General features: G+C 28.5%; 1 protein-coding gene across 2 annotated transcripts in view; it reads right to left on the bottom strand.

Annotated features, from left to right (window-relative positions):
* LOC123297316 (MOB kinase activator-like 2) overlaps nt 1-20,200 on the bottom strand; it is a 146,680-nt gene that overhangs the window by 15,098 nt on the left and 111,382 nt on the right. The window contains exon 1 of one of the 2 annotated variants that reach the window (XM_044878925.1): nt 2,219-2,627. The exons of the other annotated variant lie outside the window; for it this stretch is intronic. Coding sequence (XP_044734860.1) covers nt 2,219-2,541 — 323 coding nt within the window. The 5' untranslated portion in view covers nt 2,542-2,627. Of the gene's footprint in view, nt 1-2,218; nt 2,628-20,200 lie in introns of those variants that run through there. 2 annotated transcript variants of the gene reach the window in all.

Below are 20,200 nucleotides of genomic sequence, written 5' to 3'. Positions count from 1 at the left end.
ATCAAGAAAGACTATTTCCATTCTTACACTTTAAAAAACTTAATGTGAACTATGATTTTATGACACTTTGTATTTTCCATAATTTTTTAGACAAATTATCTAAGAGTTTAAATGATAATATAACTTAATTACAAATAAAACTGATAAAATTTATACGAAGGAAACTTAATAAAACTTTTATATCGTTGTAAAATTAACTCCTTTGTGTAATCTATAATATAAAAAAAACACGAATGGAAAATTGCTCCAAAAAGAATAAGGAAAAATTCATTAATTACGTCAGTTAATGGGCGAAACAAATTTTGTTTATAAAGTTTATATAAAAATAATAATTCTTTGATAAGTAGTTAAAAAATTAAAAGTTATGCAAAATTATTTTAAATGAAAGTTTTAATGGAAAGCTATTAACCAAATTGAAGTTTTGTCCAATGTTTTCAATTTTCATCAATTATAAAATTAATAATTTGGTAAATTTTAGAATAAAAATGTTTGTAAATAGTACAAGCGACGATATAAGGTCGATCTTCCCCCATCGAATAACCAGATGAGACATATTTTTAATGAAATTTTATTGATTTTTAAAAACTTCTAACATTGTTTTTCTATCGAAAAGTGTTCATGGCTATTTTTAATTAAATTAATTTTAATCGATTTTTCCATGAACGGTTTTTTTCAGCCATACCATTATTTTCGTAATTATATTATCTTTCTTTTGATACCGATTTCAATTGGTTAACCATTGATTCTAGTAACTATTTACGATAGTCACCAAATTTTATTTTCTTTAAATCGATAATTGGAGAATTCAAATTAAATGTTTCAATTAAAGTAATCTTTATTTCGGATTAAATCGAATAATAATATTGATTGTAAATCTTTTACAGGAATTATTTCTACGCTTTCAATTTAGCAGACGATATAAAAGACATTAAATTGAAATAAAAAAACGAATCAAATTAAAGGCGAACGCGTAGGTTAATAAAAAATATTTTAGGTCAAAGGTGAACGTATTTTTATCGAAGTTTAAAACGACTCATCATATAAGTTACTTAATGGTAACATCGATCTGTTTTATAAATAATATCTATCATATTTGTTTTTATTATTATTAAATATTAAATTTTGTTATAATTTATGTGTGTAAGTATCTAAAACCAGTGGTTCGAAATATGTTATTGCCCTTTCAAAATAAAAAAGGTTTAATAATTCATATTATGGTAATAGTTTGACTACAAGCCCATGTTAAAATTTTTCGGGTGAAATGATCGATCAGGAATCATGTTGAAAAAGATGCTCTTATATATAAAACTAAGTTTAAGCATCATGGCGTTAGTTTTGCGCGGTACAGGTAAGAATATGAATGTCACACCCCTTGATGTCTCACCTCGGCGCCAACAAATGCGAATTATATACATGCCGTACAAAAATTAAAGTCGTACGTCTGCGGAAATTGACGGATGATCAAAAATTTTTTTAACATCTGGTACTGAAGTTACCGAATTTATTTCTGTACGACATTTATGTAATTCGCTTCGAATACTTATGCAGAGTCAGTATCCAGCAACGCCGTATATATTTGCTGGTGCTGAAGTGAGACACCAACGGTTTAACGATCCGGTTTTTGAAAAACCGGAAGGGATTTTTTAAAATAATTTTAACTCTTTTGCTTTATTTATATGCTTGTATTATTGAATTCCTAAGAAAATTAATCAATTTCACGATTGAACTGCCTTAAGAAAAATTTTAAAATACACTCGAACCAGAACTCGAACCCGGACTTCTTGGATTCATGTCAAGCGCCCTACCAATTAGGCTATTCGAGTTCTAGACACGAATGCAACTTTTTCAACTCAATGAATTTTTTAATTTGTTTATCCACTTATTTATTATTATTACTTATTGTTGTTGTTTACATTTAATCATGCACACGATATTTACATCATGGTCTATTCGACTATATTTTGATATAATATGTTATATACAGACGTAAACTAAATATTGACAAATATCTTGTCTAGTAATCTTAATTAAAGAGAATTGAAAAAAATACACTCGAACCAGGACTCGAACCCGGACTTCTTGGATTCATGTCAAGCGCCCTACCAATTGGGCTATTCGAGTTCTAGACACGAATGCAATATCGTGTGCATGATTAAATGTAAACAACAACAATAAGTAATAATCAATATTTGTTTATTCTTGGATAATTATCACTTACGCAACAAGACCGCCAAAAAATGCAACAGGTCCACCACCAATTAAACGTATCCGTCTATGACACGAATCTAATATAGATAAACGTGGCGAAGACTGGCCACTATTTGTAGGAGTAGGTGTATGCGTTGGAGTGGTTGGAATTATGGACGGCGAATCATAGCCACTTGGTGCACCACCATTTTGATGGTGATGATGGTGATGCAAAATTGGTGACGACGATGCAGGTGATGAATGGTTACTGCTATTAGCGCTTACGTGTCCGTTCAAATGGTGATGCGCTGCGGCAGCATGATGTGCCGGTGATGAACGTAACATTATTTTCATTAAATTTTGAACTTATGTTATGTTGGATGTTTATTAAAAAAAATTTCTTGTACACAATTTAATTTTTTGTATCACATAATCTTTAATTTTTGTTTTTGTTAATAATATAAATATTTATTGATTAAAAAATTTTTATATAAAATTTGGATGGTTTATTTGTAATTTTAATAACAAGTAACATTTTTACCTATAAAAACAAAAAATCAAATTTTTCCCATTTTTTTTATTTTAAAAATTTTTTTTGGATATTAATTTATTATTTATCAAAATATATTTTTATACTCTGTATTAATGAAATATATATTAAGGTATATTAATTTTAGTCCCAAATTTGTATCGCTTAGAAACAGGGTTCGAGGATATATATCATGATATATATTCGATATATATCACGTGAATTTTTATGATATATATCAATACAAAAATGATTTTAAAAAATTTAATATTATTTAGTAATTTTTGGCGTTTGTTACCGAAATTCTTCTTCCCAAATTTTGATGGCATTGGAGTAGAGTTAAAAGTAAAACCTACTAATACTAAGCTCAAATCGTTTCGTGTCAGAAAAAGTTCGTTACTAAAGAGTAAGTTTAAGTAAGATTCAGAATCGGAAGATGATCTAGCTTTATCTTCCTTGCAGTCAAACCAAGCACAATTATGAAACGACATTTTTTTAATTTTTTATGGGATAATTAACAGTTTATTACGAATGACTGATGACTGATTTGATAATTAAAAGACTGATTATACTCTAGAGTTATTATTTGTAATGTTTATTAATTTTTTTGCCTAAGTGTAGGTATGACCATTGACTGATAACAATTTATAAAATTGTTTTTTGTTTTAAAGTTGATTTTTATTTATAAAAATTTTATTATTTTTAATTGATTTTGCCTGATCTAGAAGAATATTTTATGTTTTGTTTTAATTTCTCTGATTTGAAGTGCCTAAGTAAATAAAACCTTTAAAACATTTTGATATATATCGGATATATATCAAAAATATCCGATATTTTGAAATTTATAATAAATATCGGATATTTTCGAACCCTGCTTAGAAATTAATGATACAAACAACATTTTGGTATGAGTGAGTGCTCATAAAATCTCTTAGTCTATTTCCGTTTATCCGATCGTCTCTATGTCTGGAAACACGATAACTCAAAAACGAAAAGAAATATCGAGGTGAAATTTAAAAAGCATGCTGAAGACTTAAAATGTGAGTTTCAGTATGTAAATGAGCAATATAGGTCAGTTGGATTTTTGGTCCGTGGGACCTATCTTGTAAGCCGTAAGGTATAGAAAGCTTTAAAAAATGATCCTTATGTAGGAAGTAACAGCTTTTGTAAATTAGAGCAAAACTTTGGTGTTCATTCTCTCAGATAGAGAGTTGAAAATTTATAAATAGCATTAATCTGGGGTTGAAGTTAACTGTTATTGAATTATCAGACACAGTATTGTGAAGACGAACATGAAAATTTGTGAAAATTAGAACAAACAATATAAACACATTTAAAATTCACTACCAGTAAAATTTTTAATAAATTATATATCAAAAAATGATTTTTTTTCCATTATAATTTCAGCAACGTATAAAAAAAACTACTTCGATTAAATAAATTTATGTAATAAAAAAAATTTGTTCAACATATGTTGTGTTATCTGGTTCTTTCCGTAATCTCAAAAGCACGTTTTTCAATATCAAAGTTTTTTTTTATTAAAAGAAAATAATAGAGGTTCAAAAGAAATTATGCACACATCAATGAGGAAGTAAGCTTTTTCCTTTTAAGATTAAAAAAATAAACTATTTTTTTACGCACATTTAATTTTTAATTCTTTTATTTGAATGATTTATTTATGAGTCGATTCATTGTATAATGAAGTTCTTTTACAAATAACAGAGACTAGTCGTCCCGTGCGGACAACAGAGAATAAAATCGACGTAAGTACTTCAAAATGTTGATTTTGCTAATAAAAAGCCACCAAAAATTTATTTCGGAAAAATACACACGCTTTCTTGCCAAAAACTAAAATTAAATTTTAAACCTTCTTTAAACTGTCAAAAACGCGAGCATCCAATTTGATGACGTAATATAGGTATCACTATACGAAATAATACAAATAAGTTTGACAGATATATTCATAGACATCTGATTATAATAAATATAAATACTTATTATCTATGTATATATTATATCCAGCTGTCTACACTAAACTAATTGATGGTCTATGACTCATACCGCTATGACATCACAGCAGAGCTTACCCGCGTTTTAGATCACGTGCGTCTAACTTCCTCCTTTACGAGCAATGCGGACTTGTATAAAGAGACACACAATAAAGTTATATAAATGATGACTTTGACTTAAAATAACTCGCCCATGTTTGATTTAGAGGATGTATTATAAGTTGATTTAGAAAAATAACTACACCAAAATCCTTTCGAATCTAAAAACATTTTGTTTCGAATCATTTATTATATTTTCTTAATAAATGAGATGGAAAGTTTATGGTGAAACACCCGGTATATTGTTATTTATGAAGTCAAAATTTTTATAAATTTTATCGAATGAACCTTGAATTTTTATTAAAATTTATTTATTTGTTTATATGATTTTAATAAATATTTCTTTAAAATATTGTAAATAAAATAAATCCATACATAAAATAATCTTTATTATTGTTTTTATATTATTTATTATTTTTTGTGAATGTTATTTTAATCTAAATGGAAAGAGATGTATGTTTTGATAAATCAAGTATCTAATAAAATATTGAATAAGAACAGGTCTGTATTTAATATTTTCTTTAAAAAGCCGAAAACTTTTTTTTTATAGCTATTCACAAATAAAGAGTTAGAATTTTTGTATTTTCGGTTTTATTAATTATTTGTTATAATAGGGTATTCCACTATTTTTGAAAAAGTACTTCAAAATGTTGATTTTGCTAATAAAAAGCCACCAAGAATTTATTTCGGAAAAATACACACGCTTTCTTGCCAAAAACTTAAATTTTGTACCTTTTTTAAACTGTCAAAAACGCGGGCATCCAATTTGATGACGTAATATGGGTATCACTATACGAATTAACACAAATAAGTTTGACAGATAAATTCATAGACATCTGATTATAATAAATATAAATACTGATTATCTATGGATACATTATACCCAGCTGTCTACACTGAACTAACTGATGGTCTATGATTCATACCGCTATGACATCACAGCAGGGCTTACCCGCGGTTAAGGTCACGTGATATCCAGTTTAAAAATTACGAGTTAATTTTTATATTTTAAAAGAAAAATGTGCTTTTATGACTCGAAATCAGAATATTTAAGTATATTTTTACATAAATTTTAATTTTTTTCAAATTTCATGATTTATTTTTGACGATAATATCCTATTACATAATTGTTACTTTTTGAAGTAAATGTAATTGAAAATAATTGGATAGAATGTTTGTTTTAAAGATTCCCAGCAATTGTCAATAATGACATCTAAATCCAACCAAGAGTTCCAACTAATTTTTTGGGCTACACACCGTTCTATTAGTATTAATTAAACTTAGCGTGTTATTATATACTTGTAATAATAATATAAATGACACCCCTGATACCATCAAAACATTCATATTAATTTAACACTAAAGATAATGGTGCAAATGTCAACTAAACTGATGAATGATGAAGTTTAGAGGTTTACGTGTGTTTACTTATGTATTAATACATATGGTTATCAAATTAAGAGCGCGTAAAGTCACATGAGCATACAACGTACGTAATCATAATTATATTTAATTAAAACATTTAGGACAATATGTAGTGCCTAGGATATAACGTACCTCGAATCATTAGTTTCTCGGCAGTTATTGATGAGATTTATGAGAAAAGTAAAGATTGGTAAAGACAATCGCGTTATAGGCTTCACCTCTTTTGCTCTAACTTATCTCCTCTCCATAACACTCGAAATAGGTTTTGCACAGGTAAAATTTCATGACAGTTTTCAATTTTTTTTTTCATATGTTCGATCCATGAAAATTTTTTTGGTGTCGCCAGAATGAATTTTTGTAAGTGCAAATAGTACGACCTGGTTTGTTCATTTTATCCCTAGGATTATCTCTAAATTGTTATAAAATACAACTAAAATAATTACTCGGTGATTTTCGGGGTCGCTAATCACGAATATGATATTTAAAATACTTTTCGGTGATCATGGGGACCAGATTACCTTGGTTGCTGAATTGATCTCTAAGATTTTTCACTTGCTAGAATCGTAAAAATTTGTCTGTAGGTTTCTTTAACACTTTAACTGAGCACTAAGATGGAAATTTAGCGCCTTAAGTGGTTTAAACGAGAATGAAAGTTTATAAGATAATTCGTCATTTTTGAATTCATTATGGTTTATTGTCATGGTAACCGCTGGAGTTCCACACCAAAAAAAAAATTTCATGAAATTGTCAAGAGAAGGGGGGATAACTGAATACAAGAGAAGTAAAGATTATAACGCAGTAGTGTTTGCATTTAAAATTGAAATATATTACATTTAAAACAAGGCTTTAGAAATACATAAATGTAAATATGTACCGACCACTGGTAATACATGCTCCCTACACGTTGTATAATTCCTATAACATACGATCTATACGATCATCTGTTTTAATAAGTGCGTCATCAAATCTCATATCGCTAAATATCATAATAAATATCAATCTATTTTATTTTATATGTTTCAATCAATTTACACTTATTAAGAAAATTAGCAAATTGTTTATTAAGGTAGTACCTACACGAAAGTGATATTCCAAGAATTTCTCAAAACTCAGAATATAAAATATTTAATGCATAATACACTTGCTGTTAAAATTAGAAGATGATTTACCATGTCATACATGAGATATTAGCAATTAAAAGTGACGCAATTTGTACGTGTACATGGGAGAAGTGTATAAAAATACACAAATTTACAAATATTATATTTATTTACCAATGAATGACGTCCACCATCTCTATGAAAAACTAATATAATGTAGAATACTATATTTAGAAAATATATAAATAAAAATAAAAATTATTTACCATATAGTTTCGATAAAAAACTTAAATAAATAACTCGTTTTAGCGATGATTTTTGTGGAAAAGATATGAAGACTAATGTTAAAGGCATATGTCATAGTGTGTGTGTTTATATGTATACTAGAATCAGTAGTGAGGAACTACAGTCTTGTGAAAATAATATATGGTATATGTATAATAGTCATAGCACAGTTAATGCACTGAATGATAGTATTAGTCCAAAACTTTTTGACTGGACGGTCGCGGAGGAACTACCTTAATTAAAAATATATATTGTATAGAGTTTATATCAGAACAAAAGTTCGCAATGCGCAAAAATATGATTGGAGGAAATACTTCTTGTATTAGTAAGAATCGACCAGGTTCACGATATAGCCCCTTATCCACACTCTCGCCGAGGTTTTTAAATGCTTTAGAAAAATCCGTCATTGAGCATGAATTTTTACGTATACAGGGTGTCTCTTGTTAAGTTGGCTACATATGGAAAACTTTTTTATTATAAGGTTTACGAAAAAAATGCATTCTTTATAAAAAGCTCTGCTTTCAAAAATATTAGCATTCAGCTATTCACTTTGGACATCGAATGATTGCCACAGATTGAAAAAGTTCGATAGGAATGTTAATGGTCGTTTAGAAATGTAGACCATTTTGAACAGATAATAAGGGAAACGTTTCAAGAAATCATTCCTGAGATATGTAGGAGTGTATTTAAACAATTTTGTAAAAGAACAATTGCATGTTCTGGAACGTGAAGGTGGATACGTTGAGGAAAAAAGGAACTGAAGATAACTGCAGGGGCGTAGCTACCGCCGTATCAATGATACGGGCCCCCCAGGTTACAGAGGCCCCTAACGTGTGTAAGCAACAATTAGTAAAATGTTATGAACAATGAATTGCTCTGAAAACATGCTTAAAATTTGAAAAATGTATTCCATTAAGGAAGTCATAAAATTATTGCTGATAAAATTCAATAACAGGATGCTTTCTATTCTTGACGCTTCCAGAAACAAACGCCACAGCTGAAAGAAGTTATTCAAGAGTAAAACTGATAAAAAATAACCTAAGGACTTCGATGGAACTGGAAAGACTATCAGACTTGTCACAATTGTCTTTAGAGGCAGAAATTTTAGAAAAACTGAAATCATCTTCAACTATGATTTAATAAATCAAATTGCCGAAAAAAAGATTTAAAAAAGTATATCTTTATTTTGAAATGTTTGGAGAAAGTGATAACTTATAATCAATAAATATTTAATTTAATTTAATGCAAGCATTTTCGTTTCATTTGTGAGAAATCTTTATCCTTAATTTGGGCCCCCCAACTAATTTTGATACAGGGCCCTTCCAAGGCGAGCTACGCTACTGGATAACTGTTTTGACTTACGTCAACAATAATAATTGTAACGTAATGTATGAAAAATAAATGCTCTGTATTAATTGTTATAAATCTTTTAAATTAGCAAAAAAACATTTTAAGTCCAGTGAAGCGGGCGGGTATCAAGCTAATAACCTAATATTTTTCACTCATTGTCAGAAGTAAATCACTATAAACACATCCGATTGTAAGTTGGTCAATGTAACAAAAAACATCATTTAAATTTTTTTAATCTTACGTTTTTCTTTCTATATTAAAATTTAAATTACGTCCATTATTATCATTCATCAACAATAAAACGTCAGCCGGTGTTAATAAAACATTATATTAAAAAAAAAGGTTTGATGAAAATATTTCAACCTCCATATATACAGAATGTAATATGAAATGTGATGCAGAGGTTATTAATTCTATTTGGATTTAAAAATCGATCTTGAAGTACGAAATTCGAAAAAATTGTCGGGGGTTTTTTAAATTTTACTTGCCATTTGAATAAATACAAAGAAACGAAAAAATTATACAGAAGTCAGGACTGGAATCCAGATTCTCTAATCCGGTCTAAGACGTAACCAACTTCGGCACTTCTGTTCTATGTAAGTGACTCAATTATATGAAACCACTTCGTGTCCTATATTTATATGTTCACTTTAATTTTGTTAAGTCCCTATTTCTTTATACCAACTTTCAGTCTATGTATAGACGTTATGTGGGGAATATAGAAGTCATATATTTAATGCCAGATTTTTGTATAAATTGAATAAATCATAAAAAAATATCAAATTAATAATGATTGAAGTTGAAGCTATTGTAGCTAATTTAAATTTGTTTTTTTTCTTATTTGATTGATAATTGAAAATAATTGTATTTTTGGAAAGTAAATATGTTTTTTATATGCTGATGATAATCAGATTATAATTTTCAATTAGGTACTTATTTTTTATATTTTATACTCGTTATTTCATTACCCTATTTTACTTTTTCTTCAATTAAATTTTACCTACTTAATAATTTCAGTTTGTCAGAAATTAATGTTGTTTATATTCTTCAATGTTATCTTTAATTTCCTTTATTATTAATAATTTTCCCAATACTTGCCGTTTTAAATTTGTTTATTTGTCACTTTCTTTTAGATCGATGATGCATGAACGTCCTTAAATTATCAGCTGTTACATTTATTTGATAAAACCGACGCCTGTCATATATATTATTATATAAATTAATTTATTAATTAACATAGCGAAAAATTGCCAACACAGTTAAAATAAACAACATATGTTACTTATATTATCACAAATGTTTCAACGCAAAGTGCAAGGATCAAGAGTTCCGTGGAAAATTTCATAATGAAAAATGCAATGAAGATTGTTAAGACACATAGATTTTCGATTTCAAATCAATCACAAAATTTATTCTTGGAACATGAAAAACTTTCCTGCACCAAGAAATTCTTTTTGATAGATTTTTTTTTATTGATAGCTTCTTCCTTAGCTTCCGGTTTGGATTTTCAAATTGATTACATACACAATTATTTCACATACACAATTATAAATAGTCTTTAATAAGAAAGTTCAAACACATTCAAATATTTACTTATTTTGACGAGTCCAAATAGTTGTAAATTCTGTGATTTCTTTTGGCAAAACGTAACGATAAATGTATTAGGTAAAATTTTAACTGCTGCGCAAATTTCAGCAGAAAGTCCTTGACAAAAGAACACGTAAAAAATGCAGCCAAGAAATTTTCATGGGTTGAAAGGCTTTCTTTTAACATATAAGGCAGGCAAAAAAAAAAAACTTGAAAATCGAAAAGATTGATTCCCATTCAAGCGATACTTGCGCTACGGTTTAATGTCTCCAAACGCATCTGTTTCAATCCTCCAAATAAAATGACAGACGAAAATAATCACAAAAAGTTTATTTTTATACGAGTTTACAGTTATCGTGCAAAAATATTGTCAAACAGTTTTGGATTGTATGCGCGGTAAGAGGGTATGCATAATTTTTGTCAAAGTTCCCCCGGAGGCTTCACACACACACAATACTCATATACAACTTATCGTCTTGTGGATTTTTGCGAATTGTTTAACTTTGCGTTAATATCTCAACAATGGAAAGGTTTAAATTTTTTTTAACTCAGAACATATGCATTAAGGTATTTGTCTTTGTACAATATTGTAAAAATAGTGTACTATATCATACAGCAGTGGTATGTGCGTATAGATATGCTTAGCATACTCAAATAAGTATTAATTTTAACATGCTTTTAGCTCGACTGTCCATTTATCACGTATTCTGTATGATAATAGCATGATAAGAAACATCTCTCTTACACTACTTATACTCTAAATATAATTGTTTCTGTTATATAAAAAATTTAAATAAATTTGAGTGACTATATCTCAAGAATGAAGCGGTCAATAGTTTTGTTTTTTTTTTAAAACTCACATGCATAAATTCATGAATGTTCCATTAGTTTTTTGAAAGTATCTTAAATCTAGTTCTTTTCTAGAATTAAAAAACTTCAAAACCGTGTTAAAAACACAACAAAACGCAACCTTTCCTATGCTCTCCATGTTAATTATCCGAACTTTAATTGTATTTAACTCGAGTTAGAGACGGTCAATCGACTTCAAATTTTTTTGGTTAATGTATTATTATATTCCTAATAAATATACACAAATTTAGAATTTTTTGTCGATATGCCCATAGCACGAAAACTACCTTAATGATAAGTTAGCTGTTTTTCAGGAATATAAAACCTGTTAAAAACACAACCTCTCCAATGCTCTCAGAGTTAATGATACGAACTTTAATTAAGTTTATCTCGAGTTAAAGACGATAAATGAACTTCAAATTTTGATGGTAATTGTGTTAAAAGATTCTTAATAAGTATACAAAAATTTAGGATTTTCTGACACAATGCACATAGAACAACTACGTTAATTGGACAATTTAAAAAATTTCCAATTAATGAGTAAAAGTTCGCCAAAAGAGAGCTTTATTAAGACCATAAACCAGCCTGAGTAAAACAGACCCTATATATGAAAACGTCATAATTAAAAAGTCAAGAATGTAACACTAATGATAAATTAAACTTCATTAATAAAACAAATGAAGTTAATTCATCGCTTGAATTTAGGGGTTGTTCTCAGAAAATATCTCACACTGTATTCATTATTTTTAAGATTACTTCAATTCTCACTCCCCTTTCACCTGTAACATTTAGGTTTTTGTTATTATTCTCTACGAAATATTACATCACAATAGCACTGAATTAATCCCCAGTCTACGTTTTTTTACAAAAAAATTATTTTGAAATATAAAAACAACAAAATATATAATCATTAATGCGCAGTGAAGTGTAAAAACAATATTAAAATAAGCTGTGGATAAGAGTTTAGAAAGTCAGCCCAATAACATTCTGATTATGTAAAAATTTACTTTATAGAATTGACTGAACGTACAGTGATGACAGATTACAGTACCCCATTTTTGTACTTCTGCCCTTGATTGAGTTGAAAAGTATCGCACATCCAGAAATTATGTCAATCTTTTTGAGTCATTTATTATTCTCGATACGTAGAAACTTCTAAAATGGAGACAATTGCACATTTTTTCACTAGCAAGCTTTATACCTATCGTTTATTAAAGCTATGTTTTACCATCGAATAAATTCTGTTATATAGACAGAACTGATAAAAATCGTAAGCCTTTCGTAAGATGGAAATCGAAATTTGTGATACGTTATACACACGATTATTGATTAACTAGCAGTTCCACGTACACGATTCCCATGCTGCTTATAAATTTGCTGATATAAATATGTTTCTTCAATCATCAATACTCTAACTATAGTCGTCTTCGTTCAACAAATGAAATCTTCGATGAATTCATAATTAAATTAAAATTTTGTTTTTATATCATCGACAACCTTATATTTTTATGGTAATATTATGAACTACAAGATTGTCTAAATATTTTAGATAGTTTTTTATCACTCTCTCTAGATTTTTTGATATAGAAATATCCAATTGAAAAGGATAACCTACATAATTTATCATTTTTTCGACCAACTTTGAACGATAAAATAATAATCAAAAGCCTGATGACCTAGGAATTTTTTGTGATTTTTGGTAACTTTATTAATCAAAAAATGTATTTATAAAGTTTTATTGAAAAACTATGGAATACAAAAAAGTAGTCGATTTATGGTGAATTTCTCGCTAGATATTAGCATAATGGAAATTTTTCCCGTTTTACAAATCAGATTTAGATGTTATAGCTTCGAGCTGAAAACTTAAACTTTATATCAGAAAGATTGAATAAAAATTTCAAATGTTAAAAACATTGAATTTAAAATAAAAAATAATATTTTTGCATATTGAATGTGACGACAGATTTTTTATATATATCCATGTTCCTACTCTTCTCATCCTAATCACTTTTTCAAAACAAAAACATCATAATATGTAGGTTAAAGTCCTGGAAAACCTTTCAACTTTAATGGGAATACATAAAAATTTGTATAGATAACAATCAATATATTCGTATATGAAAGGATAATAAATCATAATTTTATAAAAAAAAATGCTTTTAAAATAATGTCCTTTGAAGTAATTTTTTATTTGAAACAAAATAAAGTAGTCCCTGATAGCATTGGCAAATTTTTAATTAGCCTTATATATCGGTGATATAACCAGGCTTTCATTTCTACTATCACAGAGTGGGTTATGTGTTTGAAATAAAAAATATTACATTAACGAGACTAAAAATTATAATAAGCATTCTCATTTTTACCTGTGCACATATACGCCTGAATTTAAACCGGCGATGTTCCGAGTTTCCACTGTAAAATTCGATTATACGAGTTGTTACGAGTTGTGAGGTCACCTGATTCTAAGAATAAAATTTTTAGCCATTGCTATGCATTTTGATTCTTTAGTTCAATTTGATTGTATTCTTAATATCTACATTTTGATAAATAGGCTTGGAGACACTGACACAAAGTCAGTTTTATTACAATAGACCCGAGTTCCCAATTTTTTTCATTGCCTCAATCGACGTTCGTTATCGTCAAAACATCGTGTGAAATCAATTTTTGGATGACATCAAAAACTACAAGAACATGAAAGATCTAAATGAACAAATAGAAAGAGAGGAAAGTAGCAAGTGGTGACGTCATAGCTTCTAACTGCCATAAAGACTACATATCAAAAGTCGTAATGCAAGAAAAAGATAGATAAAATTATTTAATTGGTTAAATTCTCGAGAATAGTTCACAAGACCACTAGTTGAAGCAACCAGCAAACTTTCAATTGTCTATTTTTCTTTAAGGACTAAAATTTAGTCTTTATTTGCACCCTCACGAGTAAACAGTGACATTTAAAAAAAAAAGTTTCAAACAAAAGTTGTTTATTTTTTTATAAGGACCATTTATTACATTTAAACTTTTGTTCTATCTCTAACGGTTTACAAGATGGGTCCTAAAGACTCAAGACCCAATTGACCTATGTTGCTCATTTACGAACTTAGCCTCACTTCTTACGTCCTTAGCTGTAAAATTTTCAGCCTGATATCTCTTTTCGTTTTCGAATTAATTGTTTTTACTTTTAAACCCAGTGATGCGGGCGGGTATCAAGCTAGTAATAACATAAATTCGATTACTAGTGATGTTAGATAATATCTAAAACTAAATAATTAATTGACCAATTAATGTGTGTTTAAAAAATTTAGAGATCACTGTAAAAATTTCAATATACTCGTACTATCCGATCAACCTTAAATTTTAAATAATTTTCACTGTAATATAATATGTTTTTCACATTAAACATAAATACCAAGAGAGATAAATTTTATTTTTATTTATATTTTTTGATAATTTAATTCATTTTCCGTTTCATACATACATTACATCCCCTGTAAAATTAATTATTTATTTAATATTTAGTTAAGCCCGTTTCGTTGTTTCTTTTATCCTGTGTGTTGGTGTGCAGTTGTTCACTACAGAGCTTTGAATACACTAAGCGCTTTAAAACATACTTCCGTTATTACATCATTTATATATACCTTATTAAAACGTTTTAATTTTTCATGTAATTTTTTTCACTAGTCGTGTTTCAAATGATAATTCTAAGAAAAGAGCATTGTACTTTTCCTAGGTAGGTTATATGGTGGAGATCAAATGAAAATTCTAGAAAAAGAGCATTGTATTTTTTCCAGGCAGGTATTATATCAGAGTTTTACAAGTAAAAACAAAAAATATTTCTATTCTACTCTAAAACCTTCCAAACGATGAAGTCGTGGGAGGTATTAACAAAAAACTATTTTTTAAGTTTATTTTCAAAACTGATTAAAAAAAAATCTATACAGCAAGAATTGTGATGTCTATCGAGCCACGCATGAGCTATATATCGTACCTTTAGAATGTTCGGGGCCAATAACATGAAAAGAAAATGAAAATTTTTAAGATATACAGTATCGCAAATCATTGGGTTTAAATTCTTGTGGCTTAAATTGGGCCTTAAACTTGAAAACAAATTAAAAAAAGAATCCATGGCCACAAGCATCCATCTTAAACGTTTGCAAGTATATTTGTTTTCACTGCTTTAGATTCATAATAAGTATTTATTCAGGCGATACGCGTGTTTCCATTCGCTATTTGGAATATTCGATTATATGTTCAAAGGTACGATTTAAAATTTCAAAGTATAATAATAGTTGATTACTTTCTAATAATATAAAGATCAAATTCAAAAAAATTTGCCCTCTTATGGTTGAGTTGGCTGAATGTTCCTTGTGGTCCTATAAACAAGGAGTTATAAAAAGTTTCATTAAAATCGATGTTGTTTCCCCACTTTTCCACTTTAGACACTTTTTCCAAATTTTATTTATGGTCCAGCTAGAATAACGAACGCATACTGTATATAGTGCCATCTAACGAACAGCAACACACTAACATCATAAATACATAATATTAAAACGATGGTTTTAATTTAATTTGTTCCTGTAGGATATGTTAACATTAGTGTGTTTTTTTAACCGACCAAAAAAGAGGAGGTTCTCAAGTCAAATATTAATTTGAAAAAGGGTATGTATAATTTTACACCCGCCGATCATTTGTAATCATTTGAAAGGGTATGCTCTCCAGGTAGTGCCATCCATAATTGTTACGACGCAATCGGTTCAGTTGTTTTTTAAGATATCGATTAATACGTGTAACTGACTCTGTTTATTACACCGTAGAATATAGACCTAAACTCACTAAAAAGAATAAAATTATTTACGAAAAAATAGAACCGATGAAAAATTATTTTAAAGTAACAATTCAATTCATTACCGCCATTGAATCAATTTTTACCTAAGGATAAGCAGGCGGATTTAAGGGGAAAGTACAGTGGACAAAATTTATAGAGACGCTTGCGTTAATGAACTTCGTGTCCCGTTGTCGTGCTCTTTTATAAAAATTTGTCTTTTTTCAAGTTTTTTTTGTAGTCTTCGTAAATGCATTTCCGGTCCCCTTGCCAACTGCTCCTTTGCGCAAATCCGCCACCGGATAAGATTCTTCAAAGCATAATATTCCTTACAAAGAAATTATTGATTGAACTCAGTGCTTGAAAATTATACTTTTATTTTTATGAGCTTTTCGTCGGTTCTTTTTTTTCAAAAAAAGTTTTTTGTCGAAATTATCTACTATAATATAACCGTTTTCTTTTTTCTACGTATTATAAAAGTAAATCTCCAGGGAGTAATCATAAAGAACTCATTCGTAAAATGAAGAGGTTTTATCTTATCTAAACAATAAATTTGTCTGTTCAAGTTGGGTTTTATTTTATATTATTTGTCTGATTTATGTTTTTTAGTAAAACCGTTACAAAAATATGGTACGTTTTCGTCTAGTTCATTAATAATGAATTTTAGAAGTACATTCATTCGAATTATCTTACTTCGCGTTTGTTTTCAATTCAATTTATTACCCTTGCGTTCTCTAGTTAACTTCTATAATGAATATAATACAGGAAATAAGGCATTTGAAACAGGAAAAAACTCCACGTCAGTAGATTTTTAAGGAAGCCAGTGAAAAATATGAGTGTATTCAACAAAAGCTTATACATGCGAACTTGTGCTTTTTCGATTGATGACCATAAATGGGACAGAAGTACCCTACTTCTGGAACCCACATTCTTTTGATTTAAACATTTACAAAAACTATTGCGTTTTATATTTTGAATGATTGTAATGATTTTTTGATCCTTGACATTTCTTACGTAACCTCAACGTTATAGAGATAAGCATTTGAAATTGCATTTGAAAAATTGCGGATTTTCGCCGAAAACTCAGTTATTGATGAAAATAAAGATTATTTTGTGGTTCTGGTCAAAACTTTAATTTGAAAACCGAGTGATATATTTTGGACCATTCTAAACACTTTTTAACTCTTGATATTTTTTAACTAACCTCACCATTTTCGATATATAAGCGTTTGAAGAAAAAAAAGTTTGTCCAAGGAATTTTGTAATCCTTTAAGTGTCCACAGTCTCCAAAAGGTTAAAAACTGGTGTTGATAGGCCCTGAATTTAATGAATATTCATTAATTTTAAGTCACGGATTTAAAAAAAACCCATTAAAGAACATGGGTATGAGTCATTTATTAACGTAATAATGAAAAGCATACAAAATATTGACTTACGTTAGTTTGGAAATGGGAAAAGAAATTTTTACATCATGTTGAACAAGCTAAGCAAAGATAAATTCTATTTCATCACACATTTGCTTAAGAAGATATGCTAGGATTGGATAATACTAGGGATTTCAATAAAACTTTATAAATACATTTTTTGGCAAAGTTTCCAAAAATCACAAAAAATTTCTAGGTGATCGGGCTTTTTATTGTTATTTAATCGTTCAAAGTTGGCTGGAAAAATGATGAATCATATAGGTTATTCTTTTCAATTGGATATTTCTATATCAAAAAACCTAGAGAGTGTGATAAAAAACTATCTAAAATATTTAGACAATCTTGTAGTTTATAAGGTTGCCAAACAAAAGTTTTAATTTAATAGAGTTCATCGAAAATCCATCATTTGATGAACAGAGACGACTATAGTCAGAGTATTATTGATTAAAGAGCGATATCTATATTATCAAATTTATAAGCATCACTTGCACACAATATATTATATATTTTTGTAGTTGCGTGGTATTGTAAAGCTAAAAATAACTCATTACTTAATTACAAAGCATGTATTTGGTTTATATGTATTTACCGTGCAATAAACCAAAAACTTGTTCACAATACTGTAGGTTTACAATCACCTTAAATGAAAAATTCATTAAAATTTCCAAAAATTTATGGTTATGGTTTCCTCCAGAAAACCTAACATAAATTTCCAAATAAATATTTATTGAAATATAAATTTGAGGGATAAAAATATTATGAAACACAAAATTTATACAAATTGGAACGCACAGAAAAAAAGAACATGAGGTTTATTATCAAATATACAAATGTCTAGAAGAGAAACCTTTTTCAAGTAGACGGGAATAAAAGGAAAAACGAAAACATCCCACACACAAACTTAAAAAAAAAGTAAGATATGTTATATACACTAAGACTGTTAACGCTTACGTTATATCATAATATATTTTGAGAGCCTATAAAATACTTTTAGGTCTATTAAGTTTACGTAAAGAACAGTAAAAAACCTTTTATAGCGATGGGATAGGTAAAAAAAGTCATAACTTTTAGGTCCAACTAGAACTAAGGCTTCAGGCAGTATTCTGGTCTAGAAATTTGAAGAAAATATGTCTTTAAACGGATTTTTCAAAATTCGAATTATTAATTACGTAACGAAGTTTGAATTGATCGTTCTGTACTGCGGCAAAACAACGCATATGAATTAGAAGAAGGGCCAATATAAGGATCTGGGATCGCCGATTAATCCAAACTGAGTGATATTGTTATCCGAATTACTCTGACGGAATTGTCCCTATTTTTTACGAATAATTTTAAAAAAATTACTCATTTTAAATTATATTCATTGTACAGTGCAAGCTTTATAGACTCAAATATAAATGTATGTACTTCTTCCTCTTAGAATTGACTATACATGCGATATGGAGACCGATGGCGCCTACAATGTTCGAATGAGAAAAAATACAGGTCGTTATATAATAAGTAAATAAATACATTCGTCCTTATATAAGTAATTACAAAGTGTTACAAAAACTACTCTCTCGTGTCTTTCAAATATTTCGATTTATAAAACAAAAATCGAAATTGTTTGATAAATAGCTAATTTTTTTCGGTATTTTATGATTGCGGACTGTCTAAACCACCTCACATAAGAGGATGGAATTTTATATAAAACATTTTTGAATTTACCATGGTTTAACTGTCGTCATGGTTACTGTGGTTATGGTAAAAGCTACATTATCAACGAAAAAACATGAGCTGTGGTCTATTTTCAAAAAATTATGGTTCCGCAACAAAAAAACAAAATAAAACTCATGAAAACAGTCATCAGGAAACTTCAAATAGTTAAAAAATTCTTTGCTGTTAATAATATAAGTTAATTACTAGCAGCTACCAGCCTTCTTGGCTAGGCAATTCAAAATTAAAACACCGTTCATTTATTCGAATTGTTTATCGATTAAAACCAGTTCTAGTCGTTTCGTTAATCAGTTCCATTTTGTAAGAGAAAGGTTCTCTTTTGCACGCTCTACGGCCCAATCTGCTTTGAAGAGGAAAAAATTAGCCTTAATTTAGAGAGTCGGTACTGTTTAATGTCTCTCGAATTTCCATTCCAAAAAGATTGTCAAATAAAACGAGGGAGAAATTAAAAAAAAGTCGATTCTGCAAGTTTCTGACGAACGTGGTGACTGATTATTAAAGCACCTTGTACGAAAAAGGTATTATTCTCATTATGTTACAGATAAATGGAATTTGAAAATAAAAGTAATATTTTTTTTTTAGAAAAATAAAGATACACAAAAACTCGATGTATTTCCCATAACATCAATTTTGCCAAACCTTTTCAAATAACCGAAGGTTACTTTCATAGCCGTAAGAAATATGGTATGCCATAAAAATTTTTATTAAAATGTTATTTTAGTAACAAAAATAATAATAAATATTAATTTCAATTATTTTCCATTCTACTTCCATTAAAGATTCGCAAAGTTCAAAAACGTTTATGAAGGTATTCGTTGCGTGCT

The sequence above is a fragment of the Chrysoperla carnea genome, chromosome 4 (assembly GCF_905475395.1).
Source record: "Chrysoperla carnea chromosome 4, inChrCarn1.1, whole genome shotgun sequence".
NCBI classification, from domain to species: Eukaryota; Metazoa; Arthropoda; class Insecta; order Neuroptera; family Chrysopidae; genus Chrysoperla; species Chrysoperla carnea.
This window is presented reverse-complemented; position numbering and strand designations above follow the sequence as displayed.